The 17,912-nt window shown below is 48.2% G+C and overlaps 1 protein-coding gene across 3 annotated transcripts in view; it reads left to right on the top strand.

The window, feature by feature from the left end:
• Positions 1-17,912, top strand: part of LOC145362275 (estrogen-related receptor gamma-like) — a 54,237-nt gene that overhangs the window by 20,162 nt on the left and 16,163 nt on the right. For 2 of the 3 annotated variants that reach the window (XM_080218362.1, XM_080218361.1), the window contains exons 4-5: positions 3,642-3,752; positions 6,934-7,095. In XM_080218362.1, coding sequence (XP_080074488.1) covers positions 3,642-3,752; positions 6,934-7,095 — 273 coding nt within the window. Of the gene's footprint in view, positions 1-1,810; positions 2,082-3,641; positions 3,753-6,933; positions 7,096-17,912 lie in introns of all 3 variants that reach the window. The other variant, XM_080218363.1, reaches the window with a different exon arrangement.

Raw genomic sequence — 17,912 nt, 5'->3', positions numbered from 1 at the left:
ACCTGATAGAGGTTTATAAAATGTTGAGAGGAATAGATAGGGTGGATTCTCGGAGGCTATTTCCCAGGGCTGAAATGGTCACTATGAGAGGACACAGGTTTAAGGTGCTGGGGAGCAGGTACAGAGGAGATGTTAGGGGAAAGTTTTTCACTCAGAGGGTGGTGAGTGAGTGGAATCGGCTACTGTCGGTGGTGGTAGAGGCAAACTCACTGGGGTCTTTTAAAAGACTTCTGGATGAGTATATGGGATCGAATGGCATTGGAAGTTACAGATAGTTCTATGGCTTGGTAGGTATAGATGTGATCGGCGCAACTTGTGGGCCGAGGTGCCTGTTTGTGCTGTAGTGTTCTATGTTCTATGTAGTACACTAGAAGCTTGACACCATCCAGGACAAAGCAGTCTCATTCCCTCCACCACCATGCAAACTGGAAGTTTGAGTAAATGTTTACTGCATTGCTCGCGTTATGTGATGATCATATTTCTCTGACCTGGGTTCGATTCCTGGCTCGGGTCACTGTCTGTGCAGAGGCTGCACATTCTCCCAGTGTCTGTGTGGGTTCCTTTGGGTGCTCCAGTTTCCTCCCACAGTCCACAAATGTGCGGTTAAGTTGATTGGCCATGCTAAATTGCCCATTAGTGTCATGGGGATTATTAGGTTAAATATTTGGGGTTATGGGGATAGGGATTGTGGTTGGTGCAGGCTCAGTGGGCCGAATGGCTTCCTTCTGCACTGTAGGTATTCTATTCTACTCTATTCTAGTACGATTACAATACTGGCATCTACCCAGCAATGTGGAAAACTGTCCAGGTATGTACTATACACAAAGCAAGACAAATTCAACTTGGCCAATTATTATGGCTGGTGGTATTATCACTAGACTATTAATCCAGAAACTCAGCTAATGGAGGGTTCAAACCTGGGCACCTGGGTTCGAATCCCACCATGGCAGATGGTGAAATTTGAATTCAATAAAAAAAAGTCTATAGTTAAGAATCTACTGATGACCAGGAAACCATTGTTGATTGTCGGAAAAACCCATCTGGTTCATTAACGTGTCTTTAGCGAAGGAAATCTACCGTCCTTACCCGGTCAGGCCTACATGTGACTCCAGAGTCACAGCAATGTGGTTGACTCTGAACAGTTCTTAGGCAACTAGGGATGGGCAATAAATGCTGGCCCAGCCAGTGATGCCTGCGTCCCACGAATGATTAAAAGAGAATTACTGCCCGATCAGCTTAGTCTTATTTGTTATCAAAGTGATGGAAAGAGTTATCGACAGCACTATCAAGTAGCACTTACTCAGTGACAACCTGCTCAGTGATGCTCAGTTTGGGTTCCCCAGGGCCACGCAGCTCCTGACCTCATTACAGCCTTAGTTCAAATACAGGCACAAGAGCTGGACTCAGAAGGTGAGATGACAGTGGCTGCCTTGGCATCAATGCTATGCTTGACTGAGTGTGGCTTCATAGATTCCAGTCAATGGGAATCAGGAGGAAAACACTCGATAGGCTGGGGTCATAACTCGTGCTATGGAAGATGGTTGTGGTTCTTCTTTGTCAATCATCTCAATCTCTGCAGGAGTCCCTCAGGGTAGTGAGCTCGACTCAAACATCACCAGCCGTTTCATCAATGACCTTCCCTCCTTTATAAGGCCAATGACAATATTCCCGATGATTACACAGTGCTGAATTTTATTAATAACTCCTCAGATACTGAGACAGTCTGTGCCTATGTGCCCATATGCAGCAGCACCTGGACAACATTCAAGGCTTGGGTTAATGAGTGACAAATAATTTTTCTGCCACACAGTGCCAAGCAATGACCATCTTCTAGAGAAAATGCAACCATCCCCCATTGACATTCAGTGGCAGTGCTACTGCAGCACGTCCTCACTACCATCATCCTGGGGGTTACCACTCAGCAGAAACTGAACTGCACTAACCATATAGGTACCACGGCTATAAGAACAGGTCAGATTGGGAATTCTACAGAGTATAACTCACCTCCTGACTCCCAAAGCCTGTCCACAACCTGCAAGCCACAAGTGTGATGGAATATTCCCTACTCACCGAGATGGGAGGTAAGCAGCACATCACACATACAGTGAGCTCTGCACGGTATATCAGAGTGTTACAGTGAGGGGTGTGGGGTATATCAGAGTGTTACAGTGAGGGGTGTGGGGTATATCAGAGTGTTACAGTGAGGGGTGTGGGATATATCAGAGTGTTACAGTGAGGGGTGTGCGGTATATCAGAGTGTTACAGTGAGGGGTGTGGGGTATATCAGAGTGTTACAGTGAGGGGTGTGGGGTATATCAGAGTGTTACAGTGAGGGGTGTCGGATATATCAGAGTGTTACAGTGAGGGGTGTGGGATATATCAGAGTGTTACAGTGAGGGGTGTGGGATATATCAGAGTGTTACAGTGAGGGGTGTGCGGTATACCAGAGTGTTACAGTGAGGGGTGTGCGGTATACCAGAGTGTTACAGTGAGGGGTGTGCGGTATACCAGAGTATTACAGTGAGGGGTGTGGGGTATACCAGAGTGTTACAGTGAGGGGTGTGGGATATATCAGAGTGTTACAGTGAGGGGTTTGGGGTATATCAGAGTGTTACAGTGAGGGGTGTGGGGTATATCAGAGTGTTACAGTGAGGGGTGTGGGATATATCAGAGTGTTACAGTGAGGGGTGTGGGGTATATCAGAGTGTTACAGTGAGGGGTGTGGGATATATCAGAGTGTTACAGTGAGGGGTGTGGGATATATCAGAGTGTTACAGTGAGGGGTGTGGGGTATATCAGAGTGTTACAGTGAGGGGTGTGGGGTATATCAGAGTGTTACAGTGAGGGGTGTGGGATATATCAGAGTGTTACAGTGAGGGGTGTGGGGTATATCAGAGTGTTACAGTGAGGGGTGTGGGATATATCAGAGTGTTACAGTGAGGGGTGTGGGGTATATCAGAGTGTTACAGTGAGGGGTGTGGGGTATATCAGAGTGTTACAGTGAGGGGTGTGGGGTATATCAGAGTGTTACAGTGAGGGGTGTGGGGTATATCAGAGTGTTACAGTGAGGGGTGTGGGGTATATCAGAGTGTTACAGTGAGGGGTGTGGGGTATATCAGAGTGTTACAGTGAGGGGTGTGGGGTATATCAGAGTGTTACAGTGAGGGGTGTGGGGTATATCAGAGTGTTACAGTGAGGGGTGTGGGGTATGTCAGAGTGTTACAGTGAGGGGTGTGGGATATATCAGAGTGTTACAGTGAGGGGTGTGGGATATATCAGAGTGTTACAGTGAGGGGTGTGGGGTATATCAGAGTGTTACAGTGAGGGGTGTGGGGTATATCAGAGTGTTACAGTGAGGGGTGTGGGGTATATCAGAGTGTTACAGTGAGGGGTGTGGGGTATATCAGAGTGTTACAGTGAGGGGTGTGGGGTATATCAGAGTGTTGCATTGAGGGGTGAAGTGTTAAAGTTTCATTCAGTTCCATGACAGACTCGTGCTGAAAATTGATTTGTGCGTTTCTGGGTCATTGTTTGTCCTCTTAGTAACACCCAGCAACAAAAAATGAAGTGATTTTTAAGGACTTTATTGGGATCATTCTGTGCAAACGTTAGTTCAGTAGCTGTTGTTTTTGTGTCCCCAGGTGTACGCTTAGACCGTGTGAGGGGTGGTCGACAGAAATACAAGCGACGATTTGATGACGTGGGTATTACATACATGAACTCACAATGTTGCCAACCCAGCAAAAAGTCAGGTAAAGCTCCACACTTTGAAACCCTTATGTCTTTGCGGTCACCCCCCCTTTTGGACTAACTACGGAACTGATTGGTGAGAACTCTCTCACACATCAAAACATAAAATGCTGGGGAATCTCAGCGGCTCTGACAGTATCTGTGGCGAGAGAGTAGAGCCAACATTTTGAGCCTGGGTGACTTTTATCTTTGGTAAGAGCTCTCGATCAGCTATTTGCAAGGGTAAGGGTCACAGCATTTCCCAAATCTCACTGGGAATGAGGTCACAGTTCAAATGATGAGGTTTGAATTTTACAGACGTTAGAGCAGGAGGCCATTCAGCACTTCAACTCGTGCTGGCTCAGTTTTGGAGTTCTCCCAACCAATCCCACTGCATTGCTCTCTCCCCACAGCCCCGTAATTCACCCAGCTTCACACGTTTATAGAATTTCCCATGAAAGAAGTAATCATTTCCTCAGCTCCATTAGCCCCCCAATAAAAAAAAATTCATGAAACATAGAAAAATAGAAACTAGAAGCAGGAGGAGGCCATTCGGCCTTTCCAGCCTGCTCTGTCATTCATTCTGATCACGGCTGATCATCAAATCCAATATCCTGATCCCCCCCTTCCCCCCATATCCCTCAATCCCTTTTGCCCCAAGAGTTATATCTAACTACTTCTTCAGACAATGTTTTGACCTCAACTACTTTCAGTGGGAGTGAATTCCATACATTCACCACCCTCTGGGTGAAGAAATTTCTCCTCACCTCAGTTCTAAAAGGTTTACCCCTTATCCTCAAACTCTGACCCCTAGTTCTGGGCTCCCCCACCATCGGGAACATTCTTTCTGAATCTACCCTGTCTAACCCTGTTAGAATTTTATAAGTTTCTATCAGATCCCCTCTCACTCTTCTAAACTCCAGTGAATATAATCCTAACTGATTTAGTCTCTCCTCATATGACAGACCTGCCATCCCAGGAATCAGCCTGGTAAACCCTCGCTGTGCTCCCTCTATAGCAAGGACATCCTTCCTCAGATAAGGAGACCAAAACTGTACACAATATTCCAAGTGTGGCCTCACCAACACCCTGTACAATTACAGCAAAACATCCTTATCCCTGTACTCAAATCCTCTCGCTATGAAGGCCAACATACCATTTGCCTTCTTTACTGCCTGCTGTACCTGCACACTTACTTTCAGTGACTGATGCACGAGGATTCCAAGCTCACACTGAGTATCCAGTCCTCTCAATTTACACCCATTCAAATAATAATCTGTCTTCCTATTATTGCTACCAAAGTGGATAACCTCACATTTATCCACATTATACTGCATCTGCCATGCAGATACCCACACACTCAACCTGTCCAGATCACACTGAAGCATCTCTGTATCCTCCTCACAGCTCACCCTCCCACCCAACTTTATATCATCTGCAAATTTGGAGATAATATATTCAGTTCCCTTTTCCAAATCATTAATATATAATGTGAACTGTTGGGGTCTGAGCACAGATCCCTGTGGAACCCCACTAGTCGCTGCCTGCCAATCAGAAAAAGACCCATTTATGTCAACTCTTTGCTTCCTATTTGCTAACCAGCTTTCTATCCATCTGAAGACATTACCTACAATCCCACATGCTTTAATTTTACACAGTAGTCTGTTATGTCAGACCTTGTCGAAAGCCTTCTGAAAGTCTGAATAAACCACATCCACAGGTTCTCCTCGGTCAACTCAACTAATTACATCCTCAAAAAATTCCAATAGATTCATCAAGTATGATTTCCCTTTTGTAAGTCCATGCTGACGTGTCTGATATTCTATGAGGAATATCCTTATATTCTTTTTTGAGGGCCTTATTCATTCTCTTTTTACCCATGTCATCTATGCCAATGTGACCTACATTGACTGTTTGCCCTCCTCCTTCAGAATGCCCTGTGGCTGCTGCAAGACATCCTTGACCCTAGCACCAGGGAGCAACATACCATCCTGGAATCTCGTTTGTGGCCACAGAAATGCCTGTCTATTCCCCTTACAATTAAATCCCCTATAACTATTGCACTGGCACACATTTTACCCCTCCCCTCTGCAGCAGAACCAACCGTGGCGCAGTGAGTCTGGCTGCTACTGCTTTCCTCAGAGAGGTCATTCCCCTCAAAAGTATCCAAAATGGTATATCTATTCTGCAGGGAAATGGTCACAGGAGATTCCTGCACTACCTGCCTATCTCTCTTGTTCTGGTGGTCACCTATTTCCTTCCTGCCTGCGGAGTCTGAGCCTGCAGTGTGACCACCTCTCTATACGTGCTATCCACGATATTCTCTGACTCGTGGACGCTCCACAGTGTCTCCAGTCACCACTCCAGCTCTGAAACTGGAGCTTCGAGGAGCTGCAGCTGGATACTTTTCCCATACACATGCTGGCCCAGGGCACTGGAACTGTCCCCAACCTCCCACATGGAGCAAGAGGAGCAAACCACAGCTTGGAGCCCTCCTGTCATGTCTTACCCCTTTAAATTAAACTTTTGAAAGATGTTTTGTTTCAGCTTATATCCAATTCTCTCAGGCCCTTCTTTTCTGCTCCTCGTTACTGCTGAATATAACCTTTACAAACTCTAAACCACAGAAATTACCTCAGAGACTACAAGTGATAGAATGATTAAATACTTACCCGACCTTTCTACTTACCAATCTGCTCTTTCCCTTGTGTCCTCACTACTGCAGCAGGGCAAGACAACACCTGGGATTTAGAAGGTGGGAAGCAAGGAGAAAAAGCAGAAATCATCTCCTTCCCCTCAGCTCCAAGTTCTCAATAGCCTCACACCTCACTCCGGCCCTGGTCTCACTGATGTGATTTGTCCCACTCCTCGTGTGTGTGTGAAGGGAACTGAATTGATGTATCTGGGTAAATGGTTCATTTATGAGGAGAGGCAAGGTAAAGGGGAGAGGGTAAATTAGATAGACCAATGGGGAGAGAGGGTCTGAACATTGTGAGGGTTAGAGTCTGTTGAGGTTCGCAGGGTCAAGCACCAGAGGGCAGCGAGGCTTGGAGGATGGTGAGGGTCAGAGGGCATTGAAGATCAAAGGGCAGTGAGGATAATCCCATGGATTATGATTTTTGATTGGTAGCTGACTGAGCCAATAAATATCCATCAATCGCCGGGAATTAGCTCAGCATTTCAAAACTTGACTTTTTCTTACAGGAAATCAAATTGTCTCCCATCTCCTATTGGTGGAACCAGACAAGATCTTCGCTATGGCTGATCCGAGTACCCCTGAGAGTGATGTCAAAGTCCTCACCACACTCTGTGACCTGGCAGACAGAGAGCTGGTCGTTCTCATTAGCTGGGCTAAACACATCCCAGGTACTAAATACTGTGTGTGTGTGTGTCTGTGTGTGTGTGTGTCTGTGTGTGTGTGTGTGTGTCTGTGTGTGTGTCTGTGTGTGTGTGAACATGAATGTGTGTGTGTGTATCTGTGTATGTATGAGTGTGTGTATTTGTATGTGTGAGAGTGTGTGAGTCTGTGTGTGTATGTGACTGTGTAGAGTATGTGAGAGTGTACGTGTAAATGTGAGTGAGTGTGTGTGTGGCTGTATGTGTGTGTGTGTGTGAATGTGAGAGTGTTAGTGTATAAGTGTGTGAGCGTGAGTGTGCGTGTGTGTGAGTGAATATGTGAGCGTGTGTGTGAGAAAGTGTGAGTGTGAAAGTGAATGTGTGTGTGAGTGTGAAAGTGTGAATGTGTGTGTTTGTGCGTGTGAGTGTGTGTTTGAGCATGTGAATGTGAGTGCCTGTGTGTGAATGTGTGAGTGAATGTGTTTTGTGAATGTGAGTGTGTGTTGTGATTGTGAGAGCATGAGTGTGTCTGTGAATGTTTGTGTGTGTGAATGTGTGTGTGTGTGTTTTATCTGTGTGTGTAAATGCACGTGTGTGTATGTGCATGTGAGTTTGTGTGTGAATGTATGTGTGTGTGTGTGTTTTATCAGTGTGTGTGAGTGAGTGTCTGTTTTATCTGTGTGTGTGCGTGTGTGTTTTATCAGTGTGTGTGAGTGAGTGTGTGTTTTATCTGTGTGTGTGTGAATGTGTGTGCGTGTGTGTGTTTTATCTGCGTGTGTGTATAAATGCATGTGTGTGTATGTGCATCTGAGTTTGTGTGTAGGTCTGTGTATGTGAGTGTGTGTATGTGAGTGTGTGTGTGTGTGAATATGAGAGTGTATGTGCATATGTGTGTGTGTAAGTGTGTGTGTGTGCGCGAGTGTGTGTTGTGAATGTGAGAGCATGAGTGTGTGTGTTTGTGAATGTGTGTATGAATGTGTGTGTGAGAGTGTGGGCGTGTGTATGAATGTGTGTGTGAGAGTGTGGGCGTGTGTATGAATGTGTGTGTGAGAGTGTGGGCGTGTGTATGAATGTGTAAGTGTGTGTGTGAGTGAGAGTGTGTGTGTGGGTGTGTGTGAGTGACAGACTGTGTGTTTTACCTGTGTGTATGTGCATGTGAGTTTGTGTGTGTGTGTGTGTTGTGAATGTGAGAGCGTGAATGTGTGTGTGAGTGTGTGTGTATAAATGTGTGTGTGTGTGTATGTGCATGTGAATTTGTTTGTGTGAGGGTGTGTGTGTGTGTGTGTGTGTATAAATATGTGTATGTGCATGTGAGTTTGTGTGGATGAGTGTGTGTCTGCGAATGTGTCAGCGTGAGAGTGTGTGTGTGTGTATATGTGAGTTTTATCGGGGTGTTTGTGTGTGTTTGTGTGTCTGTGTGTATGCGTGTCTGTGTGTGTGTGAGTTTTATCTGGGTGTTTGTGCGTGTGTGTGTGTGTGTCTGTGTGCGTGAGGGTGAGTGTGTGTGTGTGTCTGTGTCTGTGTGTGTGTGAGAGTTTTATCTGGGTGTTTGTGTGTGTGTGTCTGTGTCTGTGTGGGCGTGTATGTGTATAGAACATAGAACATTACAGCGCAGAACAGGCCCTTCGGCCCTTGATGTTGCGCCGACCAATTAAAAAACAATGACCCTCTAACCTAAACCAATCCCTTTCCATCCATAAACCTATCCACGGATCCCTTAAACGCCCCCAAACTAGGCGCATTTACAACCGTAGCAGGCAGGGCATTCCAATCCCCCACCACCCTCTGGGTAAAGAACCTACCCCTGACATCCGTCCTACAACTACCACCCCTTAATTTAAAGCCATGCCCCCTCGTGCTAGCTTTCTCCATCCGAGGAAAAAGTCTATCACTGTCCACCCTATCTAAACCTCTAATCATCTTATATGTTTCAATAAGGTCCCCTCTTAGCCGCCTTCTTTCTAACGAAAACAACCTCAAATCCCTCAGTCTCTCCTCATAGGACCTCCCCTCCATACCAGGCAACATCCTGGTAAACCTCCTCTGCACCCTCTCCAAAGCCTCCACATCCTTCCTGTAATGTGGGGACCAGAACTGCACACAGTACTCCAAGTGCGGCTGCACCAGAGTTGTGTACAGTTGCAACATAACACTGCAGCTCCTAAATTCAATCCCCCTACCAATAAACGCCAAGACACCTTATGTGTATGTGTGTGTGTTTGTGTGTGAGGGTGAGTGTGTGTGTCTGTGTATGCGTGTGTGTGTATGTGTGACGGTGTGTGTGTGTATGTGTGTGTGTGTGTCTGTGTGTGTGAGGGTGAGTGTCTGTGTCTGTGTATGTGTGTGTGTGTGTGTGTGTGTGTGTTTTATCTGGGTGAGTGTGTGTGTATGTGAGTGTGTGTGAGTTTTATCTGGGTGAGTGTGTGTGTATGTGAGTGTGTGTGTATGTGAGTGTGTGCATGTGATATTCCAGAGGGAATTAAACAAAGTGATAAGTTAGACTGTGAAGTATAATCAATTGCACCACCCCCCCCACCAAATTCACCAATAAATTATTACCATCAGAAGAATTTTTCTCTACAGTCACTGCACAAATATTGAAGAACTGTAGGGAATCAGTTCAAAGCCTCGGGTGTTTGAAAATGGAATTAGCACAAACTGACTTTTTGCAGATGTGTTTTCAGGATGTGAGCTTGCCTGGTTAAATCAGTGTTTACCGCCTTGTCTGTCTGATGGTGCTGGATAATCACCTTCCTGAACTGCTGCAGTCTATCTGCTGTAGGTACACCCACAGTGCTGTTAGGGAGAGAGTTCTAGGGTTTTAAACAGTGACGATGAAGGATCGATGAGATAGTTTTAGTTTGAGATGGTGAGTTGGCTTGGAGGGGAACCTCCAAATGGTGTTTCCAGATATTTGCTACCCTTGTCCTTCTAGATGGCAAAAGTTGCAAATTTTGCTGCTGCTGTCTAAGGAAACCTTAGTTAGGTGAACTTGGAGTGTGGATTGGTGCTTGGGACTATGACCTTGTGGCCATTACGGAGACACGGTTAGAACAGGGACAGGAATGGTTGTTGGCAGTTCCGGGGTATAGATGTTTCAGTAAGAGTAGGGAAGGTGGTAAAAGAGGTGGAGGAGTAACATTGTTAATCAAGGATAGTTTAACGGCTGCTGAAAGGCATTTCGAGGGGGATCTGCCGACTGAGGTAATATGGGCTGAAGTTAGAAATAGGAAAGGATCGGTCACGTTGTTAGGAGTTTTCTATCGGCCCCCAAATGGTAATAGAGATGTGGAGGAGGAAATGGCAAAGCAGATTATAGATAGGTGTGGAGGTCACAGGGTAGTTATCATGGGTGACTTTAACTTTCCAAATATTGATTGGAACTTTTATAGGTCAAATAGTTTGGATGGGACACTCTTTGTACAGTGTGTGCAGGAAGGTTTCCTGACACAATATGTGGATAAGCCGACAAGAGGTGGGGCCACATTGGACTTGATACTGGGTGATGAACCGGGCCAAGTGTTAGATTTGATTGTGGGAGAGCACTTTGGAGACGGTGACCACAATTCAGTGTCCTTCATTTTTGCAATGGAGACGGATAGGGTCACATGGCAGGGCAAGGTTTATACCTGGGGCAGGGGTAATTATGATGCGATTAGGCAAGAATTAGGGAGCGTAAGATGGGAGCAGAAACTGTCAGGTATGGGCACAAACGAAAAGTGGAGCTTTTTATGTCCCTGTCATGCAGGGAGGAAATGGCCGAGTGAGGGAACCATGGTTCAGAGGAGGTTGAATGTCTGTCAAGAGGGAAAAGGAAGCATGTGTAAGGATGAGAAAACAAGGTTCAGTTGGGTCGCTTGAGGGCTACAAGATAGCAAGGAATGAGTTAAAGAAAGAGTTTAGAAGAGCTAGGAGGAGGCATGAAAAGTCGTTGGTGGGTTGGATTAAGGAAAACCCCAAGGCTTTTTACTCTTATGTGAGAAATACAAGAATGACCAGGGTGAGGTTAGGGCCAGTTAAGGATAGTCGTGGGAACTTGTGCATGGAGTCAGAAGAGACAGATGAGGTGATGAATGAACACTTTTCTTCAGTGTTCACTAAGGAGAGGGGTAATGTTTTTGAGGATGAGTGCGTGATACAGGCTGATAGGATGGAGGAGGTAGATGTTCTGAGGGAAGATATATTAGCAATTTTGAAAAACCTGAGGGTGGATAAGTCCCCTGGGTCAGATGGGATACATCCTAGGATACTTTGGGCAGCAAGGGATGAGATTATGGAGCCTTTAGCTTTGATCTTTGGGTCCTCACTGTCCATGGGGCTTGTGCCAGAGGACTGGAGAGTGGCGAATGTTGTTCCTCTCTTCAAGAAAGGAAATAGGAATGACCCTGGTTTATAAGATGAGGGGGATTGATAGAGTGGACGTGCAGAGACTATTTCCTCAGGTGGATGTAGCTGTTACTAGGGGGCATAATTATAAGGTTCATGGGGGGAGATATAGGAGGGATGTCCGAGGTAGATGCTTCACTCAGAGAGAGGTTGGGGTGTGGAATGCACTGCCTGCTGTGATAGTGGAGTCGGATACTTTAGTAACTTTTAAGCGGTTTTTGGATAGGCACATGGAGCACTCCAGAATGATAGGGAGTGGGATAGCTTGATCTTGGGATTGGACATAGCTCAGCACAACATCGAGGGCTGAATGGCCTGTACTGTGCTGTACTGTTCTATATTCTGTGTTTTTATGAGTTTCTGCAGCGCATCCTGTAGATAGAACACACGGTGGTCACTGTGTGTCGGTGGTGGAGGGAATGGTTGTTTAAGGTAGTGGATGGGGTGCCAATCAAGTAGGTGGTTTTGTCCTGGATGGTGTTGAGCTTCTTGAGTGGAGTTGCACCCATCCAGGCAAGCAGAAAGTAGTCCATCACATTCCTGACTTGTGCCTTGTAGATTGTGGGCAAGATTTGGGGAATCAGGAAGTGAGTTACTCACCACAGGATTCCTAACCTTGGATCTGCTCTTGATGATAGAAGCAGGAGTAGGCAGTTTGGTGCCATTAGTCTTGATCATGGCTGATCATCAAATTTAATATCCCAATTCCCCCTTCCCCCCCCATATCCCGATTTCCCCATCCCCCCCCATATCCCGATTTCCCCATCCACCCCCATATCCCGATTTCCCCCTTCCCCCCCCATATCCCGATTTCCCCATTCCCCCCATATCCCGATTTCCCCATCCCCCCCCATATCCCGATTCCCCCTTCCCCCCATATCCCGATTCCCGATTCCCCCTTCCCCCCATATCCCGATTCCCCCTTCCCCCCATATCCCGATTTCCCCATCCCCCCCCCCATATCCCGATTCCCCCTTCCCCCCCATATCCCGATTCCCGATTCCCCCTTCCCCCCATATCCCGATTCCCCCTTCCCCCCCATATCCCGATTCCCGATTCCCCCCATATCCCGATTCCCCCTTCCCCCCCATATCCCGATTCCCCATCCCCCCCCATATCCCGATTCCCCCTTCCCCCCATATCCCGATTCCCGATTCCCCCTTCCCCCCATATCCCGATTTCCCCATCCCCCCCCATATCCCGATTCCCCCTTCCCCCCATATCCCGAATCCCCCTTCCCCCCCATATCCCGATTCCCCCTTCCCCCCATATCCCGAATCCCCCTTCCCCCCCATATCCCGATTCCCGATTCCCCCTTCCCCCCATATCCCGATTTCCCCCTTCCCCCCATATCCCGATTCCCCCCTCCCTCCATATCCCGATTCCCCCCTCCCTCCATATCCCGATTCCCCCTTCCCCCCCATATCCCGATTCCCCCTTCCCCCCATATCCCGATTCCCCTTCCCCCCATATCCCGATTCCCCCTTCCCCCCATATCCCGATTCCCCCCTCCCTCCATATCCCGATTCCCCTTCCCCCCATATCCCGATTCCCCCTTCCCCCCATATCCCGATTCCCCCTTCCCCCCATATCCCGATTCCCCCCTCCCTCCATATCCCGATTCCCCCTTCCCCCCCTATCCTGATTCCCTCTTCCCCCCATATCCCGATTCCCCCTTCCCCCCATATCCCGATTCCCCCTTCCCCCCATATCCCGATTCCCCTTCCCCCCCCATATCCCGATTCCCCCTTCCCCCCATATCCCGATTCCCCCCTCCCCCCATATCCCGATTCCCCCTTCCCCCCATATCCCGATTCCCCCCTCCCTCCATATCCCGATTCCCCCTTCCCCCCCTATCCTGATTCCCTCTTCCCCCCATATCCCGATTCCCCCTTCCCCCCATATCCCGATTCCCCCTTCCCCCCATATCCCGATTCCCCCTTCCCCCCATATCCCGATTCCCCCCTCCCTCCATATCCCGATTCCCCCCTCCCTCCATATCCCGATTCCCCTTCCCCCCCATATCCCGATTCCCCCTTCCCCCCATATCCCGATTCCCCTTCCCCCCATATCCCGATTCCCCCTCCCTCCATATCCCGATTCCCCCCTCCCTCCATATCCCGATTCCCCTTCCCCCCATATCCCGATTCCCCCTTCCCCCCCATATCCCGATTCCCCCTTCCCCCCCATATCCCGATTCCCCTTCCCCCCCATATCCCGATTCCCCTTCCCCCCCATATCCCGATTCCCCCTTCCCCCCCATATCCCGATTCTCCCTTCCCTCCCATATCCCGATTCCCCTTCCCCCCCATATCCTGATTCCCCATTCCCCCCATATCCCGATTCCCCTTCCCCCCCATATCCCGATTCCCCCTTCCCCCCCATATCCCGATTCCCGATTCCCCCCATATCCCGATTCCCGATTCCCCCCATATCCCGATTCCAGATTCCCCCCATATCCCGATTCCCCCTCCCCCCATATCCCGATTTCCCTCTTCCCCCCTACATAAAGAACAAAAACAGCCCGGGAAACAGGCCCTTCGGCCCAACGAGCCCGCGCCGCCCTTTTCACATTACCAGTCCCCCCTCCGCCCATGACCCTTATCTCTGCTTATGGCATTCCACATTGAGGGAAAATTAATTTAGGGACAATTTATTACCTCCAATCAGCCTAACAGCACATCTTTGGGATGTGGGAGGAAACCGGAGCACCCGGAGCAAACCCACGCAAGCACGGGGAGAATGCGCAAACTCCCACAGACACCGGCCCAAATCCATGTGTCTGCACAGCAAACAGCGATAGTCACTGAGCTGTCGTCTTGCCCAGTATCTGGTCCAGCTTAAGCGCACACTAACGACACAAAGCACTAGGCCAATCTCGAACACTCAAGAGCGGCCCTCGTACAACCCATCGCGTGTATACCCCTCGCTGGACAACAAGGCGGACTGACTTAAAACCTGTGAATTAAAAAAGAAAAACATTAGTATCATTCCACATCCTTATACGTTACCAGGGACGTCCCAATGCTAATGAGCCTTATTTAAAACAATCTCCAGCCCACTCATGTGCCTGTCTAAGTAACTCTTAAACAACTCCAGCGTGCCTGCCTCCACCACCTTACTTGGCAGAGCATTCCATACCCCCACTACCCTCTGTGTGAAAAACACCCCTCTAATATCCGTGTTATACCTCTCCCCCCTCACCCTAAGCCCGTGGCCCCTCGTACTGTGTGTCTCTAATATAGGAAATAGCTTATCACTATTTACCTTCATAATCTTATATACCTCTATTAGATCCCCCCTCAGTCAACGTTTTTCAAGGGAAAAAAGCCCCAATTTGCTCAATCTTTCCTCATAACCCAGTCCTTCCATACCAGGTAACATCCTGGTAAACCTCCTCTGCACTCCCTCTAGAGTCTCCACGTCCTTCCGGTAGTAAGGCGACCAGAACTGGACACAGTACTCCAAATGTGGCCTAACCAACGTGCTATACAACTGCAACATTAGACTCCAGCTCTTATACTCTATACCCCTTCCTATAAAGGCTAACATAACAAAGCTTTCTTCACAACCTTCTCCACTTGTACTGCCACCTTCAAAGATTTGTGCACTTGCACCCCCAGGTCTTGCTGCGTTTCTATACTCTTTATAGGTTCACCCTTTATCATATAACTTCCCCCTACATTATTCCAGCCAAAATGCATCACCTCACATTTATCTGGATTAAACTCCATTTGCCGTATATCTGCCCAATATACCAGCCTATCAATATCCCGTTGTATTGACAGGCTCTGATCCTCACTACCCACCAATCCAGCCATCTTGGTGTCATCAGCAAATTTGCTGATCACACCACCTACTCCCTCTTCCAAATCATTTATATACACTACAAAGAGAAGCGGTCCTAGTACTGAGCCCTGCGGCACACCACTAGTGACAGACCTCCAGCTAGAAAAGGACCCCTCCACTACTACTCTCTGTCTCCTCTTACAAGCCAGTTCTCAACCCATCTGGATACCTGGCCTTGTATCCCATGAGCCTTAATCTTTGCAACCAACCTACCATGAGGGACTTTGTCAAACGCCTTACTGAAATCCATATAGATGACATCAAAGGCTCGTCCTTCGTCAACCGTTTTTGTCACCTCCTCAAAAAATTCTACCAGATTCATAAGGCATGACCTCCCCTTTACAAAGCCATGCTGCATATCCCTAATCAGATTGCAACGCTCTAAGTGCTCATACATCCTATCCCTAAGAATCCTCTCCATCAACTTGCCTACCACTGACGTCAAACTCACCAGCCTATAGTTGCCAGGGTTATCCCTCCTACCCTTTTTAAACAATGGTACCACGTTCGCCATCCTCCAGTCCTCTGGGACCTCACCGTGCCCAAAGAAGAGACAAAGAATTGCGTCAGAGGCCCAGCAATCTCATCCCTCACCTCCCTAAGCAGCCTAGGATAAATGCCATCAGGCCCCGGAGATTTATCAGTTTTAATGCTACCTAAAAGCCCTAACACTTCTTCCCTCGTAATGGATAGTTCTTTCAATTGGTCTACAACTCCCTCAAAGTCCGTACCAGACATCAAGCTCCTCTCATTTGTGAATACCGACGCAAAGTATTCATTCAGGATCTCCCCCATTCCCTTGGACTCTAAGCACAATTCCCCTCCTCTGTCCCTGAGGGGACCGATTTTTCCCCTAGCCACCCTTTTGTTCCTGACATAGGAGTAAAACGCCTTTGGATTTTCCTTAATCCTACCTGCCAAAGCCATTTCATGCCCCCTTTTTGCCCCCTTAACTCCCCTTTTGAGATCCCTCCTACTCTCTCTGTATTCCTCCACCGCTCTTTCCGTTCCCAGTTGCTTAGACCTAACATAAGCCTCTCGTTTCTTCCTGACCAATTCCTCAATATCTCCAGTAATCCACGGCTCTCTAATCCTACCTTTCCCATCCTTTCTCTTAACTGGCACATGCCTTTCTTGCAACCATTTCCATTTTCCCTTGAAAGACTCCCACATGCCTAATGTGGACTTGCCCTCCAACAGCCTATCCCAGTCTGTATCCCTAAGCTCCTGCCTAACCTGGCTGTATCTAGCCTTCCCCCAATTTAGCACCCTCCCCTTAGGACAGCACTCATCTTTTTCCGTTAGTATCCTAAAGTAGACAGAGTTGTGGTCACTATTAGCCACATGTTCACCTACTGCAACCTCAACCACCTGACCCGGCTCATTTCCCAGAACTAAATCCAGTATCACCCCCTCTCTAGTCGGGCTATCTACATACTGCTCCAAGGATCCTTCCAATACACATCTTACGAATTCCTCCCCGTCTGAACCCCCAGCTCTGGGCACCTTCCAGTCCGTCCCAGGGAGATTAAAATCTCCCACTACAGCAACCCTGTTCTTCCTACACTTATCCAAAATGTCTCTGCATATACCCTCTTCCACTGCCCACGGGCTGTCGGGTGGTCTGTAGTACACCCCTAGCATAGTAATCGCTCCCTTCCTATTCCTCAACTCCACCCACAGAGACTCAATTCCTAACCCCTCTATATTATCCTCCCTCTGCACCGCTGTGATCTGCTCCCTAACTAACAGTGCCACTCCCCCTCCTCTTTTTGACCCTCCCCTGTTGTGCCTAAAACACTTATACCCAGGAATATTTCGCTGCCAGTCCTGCCTTTCCTTTAACCACGTCTCCGTCACTGCCACCACATCTAAATTCCTCGCGAACATTAAGGCCTTAAGTTCATCCGTTTTACCCGTCACACTCCTCGCATTAAAACAGATGCACTGAAGACCCTCAGGCCCACTCAGATCCTCCTTCTCCTGGGAGATTTTCCTCTCATCTAGACTTACCCTGTCACCCAACTCCCACTCCCAGTGCCTACTGAGCTATCTGTCTCCTCCCCACCCCCCCTCCATATTAGTTTAAACCCTGCCGAAACACTCCAGCTAACCTCTCAGATAAAATATGTGTGCCCTTCCCATTTAAATGTTCCCCGTCCCACTTGTACAGGTGCCCTTCCCTCACAAAGACTTCCCAATGGTCTACAAAAGTAAAACCCTCTGTCCTGCACCAATCCTTCAGCCACGCATTCAGCTGCAGGATCTCAGTATTCTTATCCCTGCTATTACTGGGCACTGGCAGCAGCCCAGAGATCGCCACCCTGGAGGCCCTGCACTTCAGCCTGGCCCCCAACTCCCTGAACTGCCTACGTATATCCCCCCTGCTCTTCCTTCCTACGTCCTTCTCTCCTATGTGTACAATTACATCCGCCTGGGTCCCTTGGCCCTTCAAGATTCCCTCTGCCCTCTCCGACACATCCTGTACCCTGCTCCAGGGAGGCAGACTACTATCCTGGAGTCCCACTTTTGCCCACAGAACCTTTAACCATCCCATCCCCCACCACTATCTCACATCCAGCCCCATTCCTTCCTTCTGATATATTCCGGTC

The sequence above is a fragment of the Carcharhinus amblyrhynchos genome, unplaced genomic scaffold (genome assembly GCF_965287045.1).
Source record: "Carcharhinus amblyrhynchos unplaced genomic scaffold, sCarAmb.v2.hapA scaffold_37, whole genome shotgun sequence".
Taxonomy (NCBI): domain Eukaryota; kingdom Metazoa; phylum Chordata; class Chondrichthyes; order Carcharhiniformes; family Carcharhinidae; genus Carcharhinus; species Carcharhinus amblyrhynchos.
The sequence above is the reverse complement of the archived record's forward strand: the minus strand, read 5'-3'. Positions and strand labels throughout refer to the sequence as shown.